The following is a 20,668-nucleotide window of genomic DNA, read 5'->3' as shown; positions in this document are numbered from 1 at the left end:
ACAATCGCTATTATGTTACTATATAATTCCAACCATCAGAAAAATCGCAAGCTGAACAGTGTAGCGCTCCCAGAATATTAAGGGTGTGTTTGGCAGAGCTCCGGCTCTTCCAAAAACAGCTCCGGCTCTAGCTCTTCAGATGGAGCGGCTTTTCTGGTGGAGTTGGAGCCGTTTTAGAAAATGTTTGGCAAAACAGCTTCACTTGTTAGATTGATGTGTAAGCCGCGTGAAGCCACGATTTCATGACTTCACCTTGACTGTGTAAGCCGCTGATGGCTTCAGGACCGGCTTCACACGTGAAGCCGGTCCCAAAACAAACGTTTGGGAGGGCTTCACCTGAAGCCGCTCGTGAAGCCGCCGGTGAAGCCCTCCCAACGGGGCCTAAACATTTTGCAATAGAACTGAAGCAATAATGAAACAAAAGAAATGTTCCCACAACCCATAACTATACGGAAACAAGATAAGAACAAAAAACTAAGGTTGACCACAGCCCGCTAACGAGATATACCATTACCATGGCGGTCACAAGTAATCACTTGCAAAACTGAGAACCCAGGATGATTCAAACCATCTGGAGGGAGATAACCACAAGGACAGGCAAGAAAAAGGAAAGAGTCTCAATTAAAAAACTGATTTTCTAGGCAAGAGTTAAGAGACTCCTTGAGCCGATGTGCATCCTCCAAGCAAGTTGATAATAATTCCAACCAAGCGCAGTTGATGAGATCAACCACCTGAGGCATCCCCATATGCTTACACCATAAATACGAAAGCAAATGGGCTCAAGTCCCAAAGGATGTAGAAGCATCAACTATAACTACCAAAAGCAGACCTCGAAGCAGGATTTGCACCATGATGTTTCAATGAGATTAGCGACAGCCAAAATCCGCAATAACTTGTCGACACCAGAAGCTATGCAGATTATGAAAGAAAGGAATCAACTTTTAAAAGAATGAGGCACCTTGAGCTCATGCGAATCATTAATGTGCCTGAGAAGATCGCTTAAGATTCCCAAAATAAATCACAATGCTTCAAAATAAAAAGCAACAGCCACCTGCAATATAAAAAAAAAGAGCCTTAACCTCACGGACACATGAAAATGAATATGTATATACACATGAAAATGAATATTTATATATATAGCTAACAAAAGAAAGGACTCTAATCAACTGAAAAGCATCGTACCTCCTACTAAGATGGCTGGAGCTTGAACCGGGACAGCAGTTAATCATCTCAGCAATATCAGAATAAAAGCACAAAACTGGATCACCAGGGAACATCTGATATCCAGTCCTTTTTTTACCTCGAAGATGTTGTATTTGCATGGTGAGGGTCAAAGCAAATGAGAGGATCTTCGTACATCTCCAATGTTCACATGTGGAGCAACTTGGATGATTCTTCACTCTTCAGCATTAGGTACAGAAACTAAAGGCAACCAAGTAATTTCCATAGCAGTGTTCAGCATCACCCACTGTCTAGTTCTATGTAAACACATATAACCCATAAAATTCAGTAAAGCAAGACCCCCACAAACATAATGTTCTGTTGTCCCCTGAACATAGCAGCACAAACAGCAGGAATGAAAGGACTAATGCTCTTCATAATTGACGGAAATTTCAACTTGGTGAAGGCCTTTAGTTAGTCTGCATTGCATCGGCATGATACTTCTCCAAGTCAGCATCAAGTTCTTCAGCAGACTTTGGCTTACTACGCTCTTTGCCACGACGACCACCAGATCCACCACCACGTCTTCCACCGCCGCCCCTCTGATGGGGTCTACGCTGTGGCATACCTGTAGGGCCACCCCTCGGTGTGCTGTAACATTTGCACATGACTTAGTAAACTTTACACAGATTGATATATTCATAAAAAGAAAAAAATATAAATATAACAATTATTATAGGTAAAAGACCAGTTATGCATCTCACACCATATTAGGTGAAAAATGCATAATTACGAAAATGGTCCACAGATGATTAGATGAACTAACACAAAATATAAACACCTAAGAATTCGCAAGCCTTAAAAATTAGGGTTAATTGGATCTATACCATTACAATTTTTTAAGTTCTGAGATCTACCATTACAATTCACCTATTCTGGAACTTGCCATTACAATTCTTCATCTACCTGATGGTTCTCTCTTACACTCGCTGACATATGGGCCCCACCAGTCAGCTTCTCCTTCAACCTCCAACCATCCTCTGCGTCCGCACCACCATCATAGGTTCTAGATGCGTGCGAGACCGGGTTCAGCTAGGAACGGCGGGCGCGTGAGTTCGCCCCATGTTGCTTGGCGCTCCCTGCATGCGTGTAAGTGGCTGGCCGCCGCCACTTGTCCCAAGCCTGCGTGCTCCTCGTTGCGCCCACCTCTTCATGAAGGCCCCGCGCCGCTGATTCCAATGACCGCGAGGGGACCCCCATGCGCCGCGCCGCTGCTTCCTGCTTCCAGCAACCCTAGCTCGATGCTGCAGCAGCAGTACTGGTGCAATTTGTGCTCTGATTTGAGGTGTCAAGGAGTAGAGAGAGAAATTGAGAGGACGAGCAGACCCACTGGTGCCATTTGTGTTCTGATTTGAGATGTTGAAGAGCACAGAGGAAAATTGGGAAGAAGAGAAGCAGAACTGGTGCAATTTTGTGCTCTGATTTGTTGAAGAGGGGAAATTGGGAGGGAGAGCTGCGTCCCTGGTGTCTATCTGGGTGCTATGAAGTTCTTCTCATGGAGATGAAGAAAGAAACTAACAGAAATTGGAAGATGGCAAGCTATTTGTTCGACAAAAAATGTCAAGCGTTGTCGTTCCCCTCGCAAGGCCACACCACGGGGATGCCGGAGCTCGCAGGATGCTGCGACTGTTCGGCCAGCGACCTCCGCCGCATGGTGCAAATGTTGCCTGGAGCTGCTGTGCTTGCCCACCGGTGATGGGGGGGTGCGGACACAGAGAGGACAACAGGAGGTTGAAGGAGATGCCGGCTCGTGGGGCACACATGGCAAGTTTCAGAATAAGTGAATTGTAATGGTAAATCTCAGAACTTCAAAAATTATAATGGTATGGACCCAATTAACCCTAAAAAATACAGATTCAACAATGCCAAAGACCCTGAAAACAGGACATATTATATTAAGTTTGCACATGACAAAAATAGCCTACTGCACATGGAAATTACCGTTAAGCGCTTATTAAAAAAAACTAATAAAATTGATATCTTTATTAGATATCATTCTATTTTCCTTGCCACATTGAAACTTGAGAGACATGAGTCTAGTTGTGCTGTTCAATGACATAATTCATATAACAATAAATAACTATTAGCATAATGCCCCTTAGTTAATCTAAATACTGCCAAACATGCCCCTACAAATGATATTGATATAGACTGATGAGAATATACCTCTTCACAGCATTCCTAGCCTGGCCTCCGTTAATGACTGGAGGAGCAGCAGCTGTTGTTGGAGTATTGGTCCCAACTATCTCTATCTTCATGGGCTTACCATCAAGTTGCACGTTGTTATATTTCTTCACTGCAGCTACAGCATCAGCACGCCTTGCAAACACAACTTCAGCTGTTCCCTGTAAGGGGAAAAAACTAATGTAAGATACCAAAAATCCATCTAGGTAAGAGATGGGCTGGAGACCAATAAGATTGTATCTGTACCTTAGACCTCCCACTTCGATCATAATTTATGGAAGATCGCTTCAGATCACCTAACTCAGAGAAAAGCTCCTGCACCATACATATGAAACTAGTGAGTTAATGTTTAAATTCTGATATTGTATTCTGCATGCAATTGATTAACAGAATCACCACTGTGATTTTAAGTCTTAGAACATAGCTTCAGTACAACTTAAATATTTAGCAATTAGCATAAGTTAGATATCCACACCTAAACAATGTCCAGAAAATAAAATATGCATATTTTAGGATAAGCCAAATAAACAAAGTGAGAACTCATGACGAGCTGAGGATATAACTGGAGCATAGTCTTAGGTGTTTGAAGCTGTCCTACTATAAATACTTTCAATCATATATCGCCATGGGAGAATCACTATGTCAGAGAAAACGAAGAACAAGCTATAGTAGATATAGATCTTTGCCGGATTTAAACACCTTTTTGGAAATATGCACAATTGCAAGTCACACAGATGACTTTCACAAACTACAACACCATACAATAGATCGCAGCTACCCTCAGGAGCACTAGATCTAGAAAGAATCTAAGCCAATCGCACATCTAACCAGCTATCTACGGATTTTTGCACAATTTAATGTTCAGATGCCGCAGCAGAACACTCTTCGATCCGGTGATGCATATACCTTGATGTCGTCGTTCGAGACGCCAAAGTCCAGGTTGGAGATGTAGAGTTTGGTGCCCGTCTCGATAGCCGAGACCCTCCCGCCGCTGCCTCCACCGGTGGCGGCGACCGCGGGGTACATGTCGTGCTGCCACGCCGCGTCGGGGGCCTGGATCGATCGCGTCACACCACGTGAGAAAACCACCCGACCATCTCCTCCCGCCCGACTCAGCGAAGTCGGAAGCCCCGCATCCTCCGCCGGGCGACGCGGAGCCACTAGCCCGTTCGATCCGTTCGTACCTTCGGCGGCTGGTAGGGAGCCTGCCTGTTTCCGGCCCTCTTGAAGGGGCGCCTGGTCGGCCCGACCCCGCCGCCGCTGCCGCCAGAGGCGGATCCGCCGCGGCTGCGGCGGCCCCCGCCGGAGGAGGGGTTGCTCTTCTTGTTGTTCTTGATGATGTCGTCGAGGGTCATGTCGAGCGTATCCGCCATGGCTGCTCGCGCTGGGCAGATCTCGCGGGGGTTGGCGAGAGAAGGGGGAGAGGTTGACGGGGGTGGAGGCGGCGAAATGTGATTAGGGTTGCTAGCTGGGGTGGGGAATTGGGGATATTTTTTCGGGTGGGGAAAGTAGTGTATTCTATAGGCGGGGAGACGCGTAGGGAGAACGCGGGGTGAGGCGGCGGGGGCGCACGGCCACGAGGGCGTGATGCGGACGGGCACTGATTGGTTGGCTGGGGCCGAGGCCGGGTCGGCCTCTGGCAGTCTGGCTCGTTCCGTCACATCCCGACCGGAACTGCGCAGAGTTCATGGTTTTTTCCTTTTCGGTCCATCCTTTTTTGGAATTCCGTTTTCCATACGAACTGCGCAAAGCAGCTTTTCAGTAAAAAAAATAAAATATTGTTACCTTTGAGATATACTCCCTCAATTCCAAAATAAATGCAATTCTAAGACCGGACACACAAACTAATGCTATGTGTAAAGTTACTAGTTGCTTTTTTAAGAATATTTCGAAAATCATCTTGTCTTTTGTGGTAGATGTGCCAAAGTTATCATTCTTTGTGGGACAAATTTTAAAATCTATAGTTGCATTTATTTTGGAACGGAGAGAGTACGTACTACACGCTACTTTTTTATGCCAGTCAAAACAGAGGCTGCTCGGGGCAGCGCGCGTGACTAGGAGCAGTCACGTCGCACAAGCCCCCTCTCACTCTAGATTCTTTGTTTTGGGTCTAAATCGGCCCAATAAATAGGTCCACATGTGTAATCCAGTCAAAATTATTCTAGAATAAATTTTTTTGTTCTTGAACAATTTTTAATTTTTCCAACAATATAAAAAAATTGTTCGGAAAAAAAATATTGTTTCGGAACAAAAAAAAATAGTTATTGGGCCTGTGTGATGGTTTAACTGCCACTCGCCCGAGCGACTCATAACATTAGCGGTCAAAACACTCTAATACTGATAAAACATTGATTTTAAAGATCTTCTGAATGAGTTATTATTTTAGACTTTGAATGTTTGTACATAACACACCATGCACATATACAAGGACGTGCTAAAGTCAGGTAAAAGTCAAAATGAAATGTCCACGGATACCCTTTGTTATGGGTAGCGAGTGAAAATATTTAAAATAGCTAATATCATCATTGGGCAAACACTATGCAATACTTTCTCTTGTACCAATGGGCAAGCATAACGGCTAGAGTACAGCATATTATTGCTAGTTAAATTTAACATGGTTTTCAAAATGGCTTCGGGTCCACTTGAAAAGCCAAAACCCGAGCCATCGGACATGACCCTGTTGAATTTACATAGGCAGAAGCTTAATGCACCTAGTTAATTACTTTGTAAAATGCATGATGGTCAACAATAAGCTAACAAGGAGAGCTTATAAATAAACGGTCATACAGAAGATTATGAATTTACATAGGCAGAAGCTTAACACAAGCCTAACAAAGAGAGCTTAGTTTAATTACTTTTCATATCATCAAAAAATCATAAGTGGCACCTAGTTAATACCTCTTATACTACTTACTCGAGAATCTTGTATGGTCCACCGAACATCCTGCGCATCTGATAAGTTTTTTTTTTGAAAAGAAGATAAGAAAATATTTTGAGGCTAGTGCTCCACATGGACAGCTCTGGAGTACAAGTTGGCATGCATGTGCTCCAACTAAGCTTTGTTCTATGCTTTCGCATTCGGTGGAGATGGCGCCTCTTTTATTATACACACAATTATAAATGATTATCATTTCAGATTGCTGCCTAACTTTAGCGCGATGATTGGTGAGCGGAACTTTGTCCAAATAAACTGATTTGTGGCGCTCATACCTTGGTTTAGTGCCTGTCTCAAAAGAAATTCGGTTTTATGCCACAAAACTACACAGCGTGAAACACTACAGGTTAGTAAGTTAGTGGCACGAATTATACTTCCTTGTCACATGTTTCATTTTCTCTGTTCAGGTAAATGACAGTGTATCATACGATTCTTCGTCCTTTGCTGTTCCATCATCACGGAGTCCAAAAGGGAGTAATCCTCTTATTCCCATTTATCGAACATGCTCACTACTTGTATTTAGTCAAGCATTGCATCCCCCTTGCTGTGCGGACCGTGATGCATTGACTGGGACCCTCTTAGCCAAATACATAACGCATATTGGCACTGGAGGCATATAAATGGGCATAAATAGGAAGCTCCATGCATAATCCAGCTATTACAAGAAAGTACAGTACGACTGAATGCCCAAACAGGTCATTGAGCTAATATAGGCCCCATTACAATCAGTTTTATACATCATGGGGTGTAGTGGCTGGAACATTTTGTTAATCTACTCCGGCAAATCGATTGGAAGATACAGCTGCCAACGATTCTATAGGAACGTGGAGCTTGAGGTCGGCGTCACCTGGGATTCATCCTTCCACACCAGCATCAATGGATTCCAAAAGTGGAGTCGCACTGTCAGCTTCTCCCTGGAATCAACTACTTGGAAAGTAGCCAATAGGAGGGAAAGCACCGGCTTTTCAGTGCCTTATCAGTTGGTGGATAGTGGGCACAATACTTGCCCCAAGCCAAGACACCGATCAGAGAATAGTACTATATCCAGTTCATTGCGCATACTGCCACACAATGGGAACCAGAACATCCACTAATGCAAATTTCTGTAAGGCTATAGCTTGTCTGGTACAAAACCAATGAAACCAATAAAGAATATGCGACGAAGTTGAGTTAATTACAGCTTCAGTTCGGCATTCCTTAGTAATTTGGACGGCAGTTTCGGACGGGCCTTTACCACAAAAATATACCACTAGATATAACAGTTGCAGACATCGTACAAAAACATGAACCCTTTTTACCCAAACGTTTCAGTATCCCCCCCAATAATACCAACCACTGGACGCCCAAGTTTCCTGGCATATAATAACAACCCTGAAAGTATAGCTCTATGCGGAAAGAGAGAAACTTTAGCGGAAGCCGCCCTCCGTCCAATACGAGCCGCCAGAGGTGCCGTTCTGGTTGCTCCCCTTGTTGGAGGTGCTGTGATTGCTAAAACTAGGACTGTCATCCTTCCCGTCGTCCCAGCCGGCCCACGAGTCACTGCTCTGGTGCGGTTTCGCAGGCTCGTCCTTCTTGCCTTGGTCATCCCAATCGTCCCAGGAATTGGAATTGTAGTTCTTGGATGAAGAATTTTGGGAAGAGTTCCAACCATTGCCGTTGGTCTCATGCTCGAACCTTTGGTAAGGCTCATTGCTGTGCTCACTGCGTTGCCAATCATCTCCCCAGCCACCTACTCCTCCTTCCTTGGCATATTCCTCGACCTTTTGCGTAGCCAACGCCACAACTCCTCTCATGATCCCCCAGGTTCTGCTTCCAATCTCTGCAGTTTTATTGGCAACAACACTGACAGTTTCATTCACCTTCTGGTCATAGCCCCCTTCCCTCATCTGCATTCCAGACAAGTGTCATTCTCAGGGGAAAAACAGTGAAGCACAACAAATGTATTATACATTCTGGTAAAAAAGTGCAACAAAAATATGCTTTCATGTAGTCTAACACAGCGACTACTGTGCAGGGAGCAATAAAGTGTTGACAGAAGAATATTGCATAAATGTAAGTGAAAAACATTACTTGGATCTCTAAGGAAAGAAGGCAGCACAAGACTAATTTGATGTTAAATTAAATAAGAATACTCCCATTTGTTCAAAATACACTGATGTTAAGGCAACTTCCGAGTTATGCATTACTATTGATCAGAAAGTGCTTAAGAAAAACAACAACAACAACAACAACATAGCTTTTTTTCCCAAGCAAGTTGGGGTAGGCTAGAGATGAAACCCGAAAGAAATAAGTTCAAGGTTCAGGCACATTGATAGCTAGTCTCCAAGCGCTCCTATCCAAAGCTATCTCTTTAGAGATATTCCAATCCTTAAGGTCTCTCTTAACCAACTCATCTCACGTCAGTTTAGGTCTACCTCTACCCCTCTTTACATTATCGACCCGCTCAAGAACCCCAATACGCACCAGCGCCTCAGGAGACCTTCGTTGGACATGTCCAAACCATCTCAGCCGATGCTGAGTAAGTTTCTCCTCAATTGGTGCCACCCCGACCCTATCCCGAATAACTTCGTTCCGGACTCTATCCCTCCTTGTGTGCCCGCAAAACCACCGCAACATCCGCATCTCTGCTACACTCAGTTGCTGCACATGTCGCCTTTTTGTAGGCCAACATTCAGCACCGTATAACATCGCCGGACGAATTGCTGTCCTATAGAATTTGCCTTTTAGCTTTTGTGGCACCCTCTTGTCACAAAGGATGCCAGAAGCTTGCCGCCATTTCAACCAGCCAGCTGAAATTCTATACCTAACATCTTCATCAATGTCGCCATCCTTTTGTAGCACCGATCCTAAATACCGAAAAGTATCCTTCTGGACCACCACTTGCCCATCTAGACTAACGTCTCCCCCCTCATGCCTAATCGCGCTGAAATCGCACATCATGTACTCGTACTTGCTTAAGAAAAACAAAAGATTCAAATAAGAAGCTAGATGGATTTGATGAACCTCAAAGAGGGGTTCATATCCAATACATGATTTAGCCACAGAAATGAGGAAGCAAGTGTTATAGTCACCTTTGATTGGATTTCTTTTGTGCCGACTTGGACAACACTGGCGGCAGACTGGGCAGCAGATGCTGCAACTAGCGAAAGGCGTCCAAATCCCTGAAAAGGTGTTACAGTGAGGAACTATCAGATCAATACAATTACAAAACAAGGTACAAAATCCTGGCATCACCGCAGCTAACAAAATATTAACAAGATCAAAGTAAGCTGAGGGCATGCACTCTACCCGTGAATAATGAATTGAATACTATCGAATCACACCATATGTCAGGCTTATAGCGCAAAAACATGCTGACACATATCGAATCAAGAGCAACCAAAGACGTATACTTAATTCCAGAAGCTATTTTGCTGAAATATTTCAAGAGTGGTGTTGTCCTTCTGTAAATATACTACATGAGGAGCTCAGCATGTTCCTCTACTATCCAGTAAAAGCATCGTCATCACAATGTTCATTTGTCCATTAAGGCTTCTGAAAATTGATTATTAGAACAAAGTACTAACAAGATTCCTTATAGTCAGCAACCCCAAGGAGAGCAGTTGATTCTTACGTAACTCCGGTTGCAAGTTGCAACAATCCCAATCTTACTGACAAATAGTACAACAACAACAACAACATAGCCTTTTTTTCCCAAACAAGTTGGGGTAGACTAGAGATGAAACCCGAAAGAAATAAGTTCAAGGTTCAGGCACATTGATAGCTAGTCTCCAAGCGCTCCTATCCAAAGCTATCTCTTTAGAGATATTCCAATCCAGATCCGCTTATAGTAATTCTTCTTTTTTCCTGCAAACTGATGATAATGTTATCCAATAGATGGAAAATATGCTCCTTATATTGGAGAATTTTGTGCGGGTCTGTTCATTGCAAGTTCTGCTAAATGGCATACAACAATAGCAATAGCACAAAGATGATAATTTTTACCTGGGAGACGACCTGCATGACATCGCCCTGGGCAGCACCGCCATTCCTATTCGCCGACGGCGCCGGGCTGGATCCGAAGCCAACGTACTTGCCGCCCTGAGATGGCGGGATCCCCTCAGGCTTGGACTCGTTCTCCGCCATCCTCCTGGCAAAGAAATCCTCCTTATTTGCCGCCGACGCCTCCAGCTGCTGCCTAGTGTACATGTCCTGCGTCGATTTGGACCTCGGCGGCTGCCTCCCCGACTGCGTCCCCGCGGCGGCGAATGATCCAACCGATTGGTTCCGCCTCATGTCCGGCCGGAAGTCGTCGTCCCACTCGTCCCAGCCGCCGTCGCCGCCTCCGGAGGCGGCGGAGGCGTGCACGGGCGGCTTCCTGGCGGCAGCGGGCGCCCCAGATCCGGGCGTCTCCCTGACTACGGGCGGGTCGGTCCACGGCCTGCCCTCGGCGAGAGCGACGATGCGGTCGCGGTAGGCGGCCGCGGCGTTGGAGTTGTACTTGGCGACGTGGGGCGTCTCCTTGGGCACGCCCCGCGCGGCGAGGAAGGCGTTGAGGCGGTCGTTGCCGCCGGCCTCCATCTTGCGGAGCTGCGCCTCGGTCCAGGAGTCCATGGTGACGGAGCGCACGAAGCTGATGTGCACGCCGAGGCCGCGGTGCTTGCCCGAGCATTCGAGGCACATGAACACCCCGTAGGAGACGCTCGCCCACTGCGGGTTCCGCTGCGCACAGTCCACGCAGGTCTTGTTCCCCGCCTGCGCCTGCAGCTCCCGCAGCCGCCTCGCCGCCGTGGACGCCATCGCCGGATCTTCGGGTCTGCGCCTCGGATCCGCGGCTGGGTGGGTGGCTCGGGCCCTGGACGCGGAGGGGAAAGGGGGCGGACGAGGCAGGGAGGAGGAGGAGACGCCGACACGGGACGGGGAGGGGTCAAATACGGCGACGCGGACGCTTCTGCCCCTGGCTCTGCGCGGGCGGTGCTCAGGGCAGAGCGGTAATTACCCCTCGTCGCTTGAGGGCAGCTCCGGGACCCTGGCTGGTGAGCGGGGCCGAACCGAACAGGGGCCCACTCCAGACGCCGACAATCTGGGCCCAGCGCGCCGGGAAGGAGGAGGAGGAGGCTGGGGGGGGCCACCGAGATGGGCGGGCGGCCAGCCAGGCGCGGACGGTTTCCCGTATCCGACGCGCTCCCCGCCGAATAAAAGGAGGAGGAGGCCCACCAGTGGCGTCTCTTGGCCCTCGCCCTCGCGAGTTTTTTTAGAAACCGTCGCGCCGCCGAAACCCCTGCGAGACTCGCCGGTTTCGACATCTATCCCGTCGCCTCCCCCACATTGCCCTAGCCCGCTCCTCGCCGCCGGCGCGTCCAGCTCGATCAGGTCGTCGTTGCTTCGCCCATGCCGGCGTCGGAGATGGAAGCGCCTGCCGTGTCGTCAGCGCACGCGCCGGCGGCGGCCGCTGATCAGCAGGAGGAATCGGCGGCGGCGCCCGCGGCCGCGAGCGAGGAGGCGCAGCCGGCCGCCGCGGCGGTGCCGGCGCTGTACGTGGGCGATCTGCACGAGGACGTGGCGGAGGAGCACCTGTTCGACGCCTTCAGCAAGATCGGCACCGTCACGTCCGTGCGCGTCTGCCGCGACAACGCCACCAGCAGATCGCTCAGATACGGATACGTCAACTACTTCTCCCGGGCTGACGGTACGTGCGCTCTCGGCCGCGCTTGATCCTAATAATCCCGTTTCCTCGAGCTGTCGTACTACCCGGTTGATTGGGGATTTGATTCCCAACCTGTATTGCTGTAATACGGGGGGCTTAGCTTGGTTTAATTTGTTGTGTATATTTTCGTTATTCTGGGATGATAGAGTAAAATCGGATCGACCAATATCGTTTAGAAATTCATGTTAAATTCGAGGTGTGGGGAAATTGGAGCCGGGTAGCTAGGAAGGCCTCCTCATGCAACCTGCATGCACGGTCCATGCAAAGCTTGCAGCGCCAGTTCAAATGCTGTTCACCTCAAAGGCTCAAACACGTACTTGTCGTCTCCTTGTCAATTTGTCATCTCTTTCTTTCTCGCGCTGTCCAACGCAAGCATATGGTATATGAACTGTGGTAAAGCTTACTACCGCAAGCATGGTGGATTTATTTAACATGGGCTGTTTAATATTAAGTTGCTGATTAGGATAATTTTCTCTTCTTTGTCTTTTTGCATGACAATGAGAAAGTGGTTTTTATTTTTTCAGACCACTTTTTAGGTTGAAGTGGTCATATATATGTTCCTTTGAACTCATACAAACACACATTTAGGGTGGTAGTTACTTAAACAGTGGGCAACTCTATCAATATACATGGGTTGAATTGATTTGAATAATGCATTTATTTTTTCTGTTTATTAACTTTCTTGATGATACTTGTCCGATGCAAGTTACATACTCAGCAAATCCTAAAGGATGTAAATTTAGTTATTTACTTAATACTATTCTTATGTCTGTTTGATCATTCGAGTAGGGCTGAGAACAACATTGAGTTTGTCTAGTGATGTATGGTGAAATTAAAAAGGGTGCCTTCATTTTTTTTAACGATCTGTATCTTTGCTAGTTTTAATTAGTTTGTAGATGAGTGGATAAGTATTTGGAAAATCTGGAAGTAGATGATTTACCATGTCAAAATGTGCAACTCCTTGAATGTTATAGGTGCATTGTGCACCTGACTTGCAATTGTACCGTTAATCACTTTTCCATGCATTTTTATAGTAGATTAAATTGATATGCTACTCTCCCATAGAACTTTGGGTTTTTCCATACATCTTTTTACATGTAGATGATGTACTGAAGTTTAGATATTTGTTTTACGTTAATGAATTGATTTTAAATTTTTTTAGTGACAACTGAGGGCATAAACCATGTTGCTCCCTCCTTTTTAAAATATATGATGTTGTGGGCAAGCTAGTTAGTTCAAAATATCAACTAGCTTGCCCTAAATGTCATATATTTAAAAATGGTGTGATCCTTATATTTTGTTTTTGCTAATTGATATGAATACGAATAGTATCATAATTTATTTGTCAACTAATATAGTAAGACTTTGACTAGTGTGCTAAGGTTTTGACTAGTGTGCTAACATTATTTATCAGCTGTGACGGCTCTTGAAAAACTAAATCATAGCTTGGTTTTGGATAAGCCAATAAGGGTGATGTGGTCGAACCGGGATCCAGATGCCAGGAGAAGTGGTGTCGGTAACATTTTTGTTAAGGTATACTAGCAATATCCTCACCGTACATGAGCATATATATCTGCTGAATTTACAAATTTATGAAGGTCTAATCCTGTTTTGTTGTGAAATGCCAGAACCTTAGTGATTCTGTTGACAATGCCAGCCTTCAAGAATTGTTCTCCAAGTTTGGAGATGTTTTATCGTGTAAAGTTGCCAAAAATGAGGATGGGACTAACAGAGGTTATGGATTCGTTCAATTTGCATCACAAGAATCAGCAGATGCAGCAATTGAGAACCTCCATGGCTCCCTTTTCAATGATAGGAAATTGTATGTATATGTCCTTTAATTATTTGTATTACATGTATTAGTGTGTATTTGACATATATAATTTCCATTTTCTTAGGCACGTTGCTACTTTTGTTAAGAAAAGTGAACGGTCTGCAAATAATGATGACAAGTACACTAACCTGTACATGAAGCATCTGGATGATGACATAACAGAGGAACTTGTTAAATTGAAGTTCTCTCAGTTTGGTCCAATAGTTAGTGTGAAGATTATGAGGAGAACTGATGGGTCATCTATGGGTTTTGGGTTTGTTAGTTTCCAAAACCCTGAAAGTGCCATTAAAGCACAAGAGACCATGCATGGGATGCTAATTGGTATGTTTATCAATCTCATGTTAAATAACATAAAAGCTTCTACTAGAAAAAAAAACTTTAATGGGTATATGTTTTCCTGAATTCTTTTCTTTAGGATCAAAAGCTTTATACGTGGCGAGAGCTCAAAAGAAGGAGGAAAGGAAACAATATTTGCAGCGTTTACATGAGGAGAAAAGAAATGAAATAATAAATAAGAGCAATGTAAGTTTCACACATGTAATCCTTAGCCGTATATGCTCGATCTCCAAACTTATGCTTACTCATGTTATATGCATTTTTTACAGGAATCAAATGTCTATATCAAAAATATCCATGACGAAGTCGATGATGACACTCTTCGTGCACGGTTCGATGAATTTGGTAACATCACATCGGCAAAGGTTATGCGTGATGATAAGGGCATTAGTAGAGGCTTTGGTTTTGTATGTTTCAGTACCCCTGAGGAGGCAAAGAGTGCCGTAAGCAGCATGCGTGGTAATTTGATAATTGTTTATAAACATAACTCATTGATTATCCCAACTAGATTACTAACATGTTACTTTGGGTTCAATTGCGCAGGTGTTATGTTTTATGGAAAACCATTGTACGTTGCTATTTTTCAAAGAAAAGAGGAGAGGCGAGCCAAACTGCAGCAACATTTTGCTCATCTTGCTAGAATGGTTGGACCTGCAAACTCTATGATTCCCACCGGATATCCACACGTATACTTTGCGCATCCAGGTACACATCTCCCTCAAGGTCCTCCAAGACATGGATTTGTGTATCCACCCATGGGGCTCAGTCACGAATGGAGGCCAAACATGTTTCCCTCACCACCTAATATCCAACAAATACATTCACCCATGGTACATTTACTATCTTTTTATTAACTATTTTTTCTTCATATTTTCTCCTTTGTTAATGAGCTCTTATTTACCATATCATAGATGCCAAATTCGCCAAGGCATTACAGAAGTAACAGGGGAAGGATGGGTGGGAATATGATGCCTCTTCCGCATACCGTTCATGCTGTAAACTATGTCGCCCGTGCACCACCAGCTAAAGATTTCATGTCTATGCCCCGACAGGTATTTGTTGCCTGAGTAACTTACATATATGGGCTCATGAGCTCATCTAGTACTTAACTACTTCCTAAATCTTCGTTCAATGTGAATACATTTTTAGGTAGAGAACATGCGAGTTTTCTGTGCATCTAATGAACTATTTCCCCAATCTGATCATTTTTATTTGTGGCTTTATGATAGCATTCTCCATGATGATTTACCAGTTATATTTGGTTCTTCCTTTTTCTTTTCTTCACACAATACAGTTAACTTATTATACATTATTCGAGTTTTTGCAGAGATTCAGCCATCCAAAGTACTTCTCAAATGATGTTATGGCCAACGGTTTGACCTTTCACCATGGTGACCCTGTTTCTTCGGTGAATGATTCGTTCAGCAGCTATCTGGCTTCTGCTTCACCGGAGGAACAGAAGAACTTGCTCGGGAACAGGCTCTATCCGCTCGTTGAGAGACACCAAGTAATCTCATGCTTTTTCTTGTCATGTATTTTCCATCCATAACGTAGCTAGGGACCCAGATTTGTACTAATCTTATGCCTTGTTGGTTCAAGCCTGAACTCGTGAGCAAAATCACTGGTATGCTGCTGGAGCTGGACAACTCTGAGGTAGTCGCTCTGCTCTGCTCGTCGGAGATGCTGTCAGCCAAGGTCGACGAGTGCGTGCAGCTGCTTCATGCAACAAAACCCAAGACCGAGGATCAGGACGCACTACACCTGGGATTGATGGAGTCTGCTGGTGTAAACGCCAATTGAAGCTTGGCTGCTTGTTTTGTGTGATAGGGATGGTAACTATAGGTGGTAGCTGCGGCGTTTTCGCGTCTAGTTTGCAGAGTTCTACCGGTTGGATTTGTTGAGGTACTGCTTGCTATAGAACTTAGCAATAATAAGAACTAGATTCAGCTAGAACCGTTAACTGGACATGCTATGAATCTTAATAGGGTAAACCTTTCGAATCGTAGGAAAATAAATTGTTTGTGGTGACGTTCATGTGCTGTAATTTTTATCTTGCCCTTGGCGTTGTTTATTTCGTGGGTAGTAGCTTATTCGTAGGACGTAGGTATATGGAAGCAGGTTGTCTATTTTGAGTTTGGTCCAGATTGGGCTGACAAATTAGTAGAGCAAGAAGAATGCCTTGCTTCTGCAAGCCTGCAAGCCTGCCAGCATGTTAGAACCATAGGACTTCTGAATATCATGTTTTGCATGTTGGGTTGATCATGTCGGCAGTGATGTCAGCGTTAAGATAAAAATCTGCTGACTAATAATTGCTGTTAGTATACAAGTTCTAATTGAATTTGGGCTCTTGATTGGAGGGCTCTAGAAACCCCTATATGGTGTTGTCCCCCTGTGGTGCCGTGCATATATATAGGGCTGAGGCATCCCAAATAAAGGTGATTGAAAAGCTAAGCAAAAATAGACTACCTTAGCCCAAGCTGCCCAATCTCAGCTATCACACAGAAACCACAGGAAGGGCTCACCTCCAACAAAACAAGCCCTAGATGCAAGAACAAAAGAAGAACAAGGGCAGGGTGCTCAAGTAAATCAAGGTATGTCCATAATTCCATCTCTATTTGTGGTTCTCTCTTAGGCTAGATGATCCTGCACATCTAACAATGGCACCAGAGCCATCTAGTCCTACATTTGAACCCAAGTTCATACCAAAAGGCCCATGTTCATGTTGTGAAGTTCATGATCTTGCCTCTGTTAAGATGATCACGCCCAAAAAATTATGTTAAACTGTACTAGAGTTTGAATTAAGTATGCAGAAGGAGGGGAATTGAATCAATTAAGTACTAATCCTAAGAAATTACCCAAGATCCCAAAAACCCGAAACCCTAGCTACAGGAAAAAAATCACCAAAATTTTCCCCAATCCTAAGAACCCTAACCCCAGACCTAAAGAAGGGGTGCGGTGGGCATACCTGAGGGCCAGCGTCGCCGGCAACGACTACCGTGCTACCACGGACGCCACCCTGATGGCGAGCGCACGCTTGGGACTTGGTCCTGAGTGGCCTCGCGACCCACCGCGCAGGCTTGGCCCTTTCCTTGTGCGCCTGCTGTCGCCGGGGTAGTCTTCGTCGTGCCGAAGCTCGCCATCACCGCCGTGGATCTTGGACAGATCCCGCGCGCGCGACCGGCGGGTGCTTAGGGCACCGACGAGCGATGCTCGACGGAGCTGCGCGCTGGCCACGGCCGCATGCACCTCCGGCGAGCAAAGCTCGGCGGCGCCACTGCTCCCCCTCAGCGCCGGCGGTTGTTTCGCTCCGCCGTCGCTTGCTCGCCCGCCGCCGCTGTCGGGAGAGAAGAGAGAGAAAGGGGAGAAGCAAATGAAAATTAGGGTTCGCGGAGGGCCGGCCGGCCGGCGGTTTTGATCCGCTCGGCCGCTCGGGCATGCTGCGAGCCATTGGATGGCATCCAATGGCTCGCGGTGGCCGGCCGCTCCACGGGCCTAGCAGGCCGGCGCGGGAGCGCCTCCTCCCCGGCCCAGGCCTAGGTTTTTGGGCCTGGAGCCCAAGCGGGAAGGTGGTTCGGCCAAATGGGCCAGGCTGGAATCGGCCCAGCTCGGAAAAGGGGCTTTGGGCCGAATTTCTTTGATGTTTTTTTTTCCTAAAAATTATGAAATAAGTATTGGGCTACATAGTGATGGGCCAAATGAATTGATGAGCTAAGATAATGCTGTTTTTTGATTATAAATATTGTTTCACTTTTAAGTATTATGATTATGATTGTTATTTTATGTTTAAAGTTTAAAGATCTTTTATCATGTCTTAGTAAATAATGACAAGAATAATAAATGCATTTATTATGTGATGAAATTTCCTTAATTTTTGGAATTAATTATTATGCTTATGCTCAACATTAATGTAATAATATCATACAATATTAATTTTGTTTTTGAGTATTATTTTATGAAATTATATTAATGAAGTTATGAGCTTTTTGCCCATAAGAATATTAGGGTCATAGACTAATATGATTCATGATTTAAGATTAAATATTATTATTTTGGGCAATAAAATTAGGGTTTTTGACCCATGTATGCTTATTCTCCATAATAAGAAATTATGTCCCTTTTATTTATAATAAATAGCCCAAAATAAAGTAATTAATGTTTGTTGCCCAAAATGATGTATTATTTGAATAATGCTTTTTATGATAAATGAGTTTGTTAAATTTAATGTTAATAATTGTTTTATTCCTAAGAAAAATAAGTGGCCTCTTATGATTAATCATATGTCAAGATTATGATCAAATCAATAGAAAATTTAGTTCTAAACTAAAGTATTGGGCTTAAGTATAACTAATGGTAACTTTTCATGGTTATATACCAACCAAAGTTGTGTATAATGGAGTGTCAATTTAATGCCCATTAATAATGAATTTATGTCCTTAAGCCATGTATATTTAATTAGGTTATTTTCATTAAACATGTCTCAAATTATATAAAGGTGGCTTGTATTTATCATTCTGGCCAAAGCTGATTGATAAATACTTTTTCACAAAATTTTATTGTTCTTATCCATTTTTGGCCAAAGCTGATATGGACTAGATCAATAAAAGAAGTACATAGAGACATGTAATTTTAATTAAGTATGGCTTATATTTGTCATTCTGGCCAAAACTGATTGATGAATATCTGACCACAAAATTTTGCTGCTCTTGTCCATTTCTGGCTAAAGCTGATGTGGACTAGATCAGTAAAAGAATATTAAAGTCAAATAAAGTGTGACTTGTATTTGTTATTCTGGCCAAAGCTGATTGATGAATACTTGTTCACAGAATTTTATTATTCCTGTCTACTTCTGACCAAAGCTGATGTGGATTAGATCAATAAAAGAAGTTAATGATTTAGGAAAATCTTAATGCATGAATGGCTTATGGATCTTTTCTTATATAAGGCCACAAGAATAATTGATGTATTATTGAGGAATTATGCTAAAGGCAAAAGGTTTAAATAACCATAAGTGAATATTAGCAACAAATGTTTACGCTTCCGCAACTAAGTCCCTCTGATTAAAGAATTCTTGAGACTTGATAAGTTTTATAATTATATTTGTAACTTATGGCTATATTATGACCAAAGTTGTTTATAGCCATGTGTCATTATTTAATTCCCACATCAATTAAGTTTCCAAGTCTCAAGCATGATCAAAGTTGATTATATTGATACAACATTCCCTGAGTATTAATATTTGCATAAGAAATTTTTATGTCTATTATAATAATATGAAGAATTATTAATGTTTAATTTTATGTTAAGATCTACTTTATTTCTACCCAAAGGTGATGCAAAGTAGAATGATTAAGTTTTGTCAAATTTATCAATTAAAATATCCCTATTGATAATGTTTTGAATTTAGCCATAATTTTCTTGGCTGTTTTAAGTACCCTCGATAAAAAAATAGACTAAGTGCATAAGCATACATTGTTCATGAGGTCATTAATTATGATTGTGTGGACAAACGCAATAAGATCCCATTAGAGAAGTTTCAATGATTAAGGTATTGAACAACAATCAATATCTAATGGGAGCAATCTAAAGAAATCTATCTTATGATCAATGCCAGTAAAGATTTGGGGGAGTAAATCCCTTGGTACAATTATGTTGTAATTTCTCTGGCAATAATGGAGAAATAATTCTCAAAGCCTAAAGATCATAAGAATAAAATATAAAGGGTCATTGGAACTTTTTGAGTTCATCTTATTATGGTGTCAATCATAAAATATTATGATTGAAGCTCAAATGAATTTTCTGCTCATAAGCTATTACAAGTATGATGAAAATATGGCCCCATGAATATGAAAGTTTTGAAGATGAAGTCCTTAAGTATTAAAAGAGAATCTGAGGTTAATTGGAATTTATCCTAAGGTTTCATCCTCCATTCCAATAATGAAACATTTGTTTTGAAGTTCTATCGAAATGTGATACTATCGCTTAGTTCACATTTCGAGGGGGAGAGTTGAACTTCCCACTAAGAATAAAAGAAGGAAATACTTTATCAGGTATGTCTATATTTTATTTTTTTAAGTAATTTCTTTACATAATTACATTATGAAAGATATTAAAATTTAATATACTTATGTATATGTGGGGATTTTGTATTTAGTATCTTGATTTTATTACTTAGCTTCCATTATGTTTTAGAAGGAATATAGTTACTAATATTGTTTAAAGTATTTCACTGAATCAAAAAGTTTTAGTCAATGACATTAAGGGTTATTAAGAATAAGTGTTTATTTTAAGAAAAAAATGATTAAAGTATAATTAGACCTATCTTTTAATGCTAATGGCCTAAGTTAGTCATCTTTTAATAATAAAGCCTCACATAATTGCCTCCTAAGATATAAGTTTTAAGAATCTCTTCCATCTAATGGAATGAAAGTTTGTCAGTTTCTAATACTTATGTTAAGTTTCTTCTAATGGAGAC

General features: G+C 43.3%; 3 protein-coding genes across 4 annotated transcripts; 1 reads left to right on the top strand and 2 right to left on the bottom strand.

Annotated features, from left to right (window-relative positions):
* Positions 1 to 621: 621 nt before the first annotated feature.
* LOC120652811 (THO complex subunit 4A-like) lies at positions 622 to 4,910 on the bottom strand. 2 transcript variants are annotated; one of them, XM_039930745.1, is made up of 6 exons: positions 4,590 to 4,910; positions 4,312 to 4,458; positions 3,652 to 3,720; positions 3,388 to 3,566; positions 1,183 to 1,812; positions 622 to 1,051 (listed from the first exon to the last, which is right to left on the bottom strand). In XM_039930745.1, the coding sequence occupies exons 1-5, from the start codon at positions 4,776 to 4,778 to the stop codon at positions 1,632 to 1,634; spliced, it is 765 nt and encodes a 254-aa protein (XP_039786679.1). In that variant the 5' UTR covers positions 4,779 to 4,910; the 3' UTR covers positions 622 to 1,051; positions 1,183 to 1,631. The 2 variants fall into 2 exon arrangements, with proteins under 2 accessions (XP_039786679.1, XP_039786680.1); XM_039930746.1 differs by having other exon boundaries at positions 2,128 to 3,566; positions 4,590 to 4,909.
* Positions 4,911 to 7,414: 2,504 nt separating this feature from the next.
* On the bottom strand, positions 7,415 to 11,232 carry LOC120652809 (probable ADP-ribosylation factor GTPase-activating protein AGD6). Its single transcript, XM_039930742.1, has 3 exons — positions 10,325 to 11,232; positions 9,412 to 9,501; positions 7,415 to 8,226 (listed from the first exon to the last, which is right to left on the bottom strand). Exons 1-3 carry the CDS (start codon positions 11,117 to 11,119, stop codon positions 7,747 to 7,749), a joined length of 1,365 nt encoding a protein of 454 aa, XP_039786676.1. The 5' UTR covers positions 11,120 to 11,232; the 3' UTR covers positions 7,415 to 7,746.
* Positions 11,233 to 11,592: 360 nt separating this feature from the next.
* On the top strand, positions 11,593 to 16,139 carry LOC120648840 (polyadenylate-binding protein 4-like). The gene is made up of 10 exons (XM_039925490.1): positions 11,593 to 12,008; positions 13,441 to 13,559; positions 13,655 to 13,848; positions 13,925 to 14,181; positions 14,276 to 14,382; positions 14,466 to 14,655; positions 14,740 to 15,026; positions 15,108 to 15,248; positions 15,524 to 15,703; positions 15,796 to 16,139. The coding sequence occupies exons 1-10, from the start codon at positions 11,711 to 11,713 to the stop codon at positions 15,994 to 15,996; spliced, it is 1,974 nt and encodes a 657-aa protein (XP_039781424.1). The 5' UTR covers positions 11,593 to 11,710; the 3' UTR covers positions 15,997 to 16,139.
* The last annotated feature ends 4,529 nt before the right edge of the window (positions 16,140 to 20,668 follow it).

This window comes from Panicum virgatum, chromosome 9K (genome assembly GCF_016808335.1).
Source record: "Panicum virgatum strain AP13 chromosome 9K, P.virgatum_v5, whole genome shotgun sequence".
Classification (NCBI taxonomy): Eukaryota; Viridiplantae; Streptophyta; class Magnoliopsida; order Poales; family Poaceae; genus Panicum; species Panicum virgatum.
Note: the sequence above shows the minus strand (reverse complement) of the source record. Positions and strands in the feature narration are given on the sequence as shown.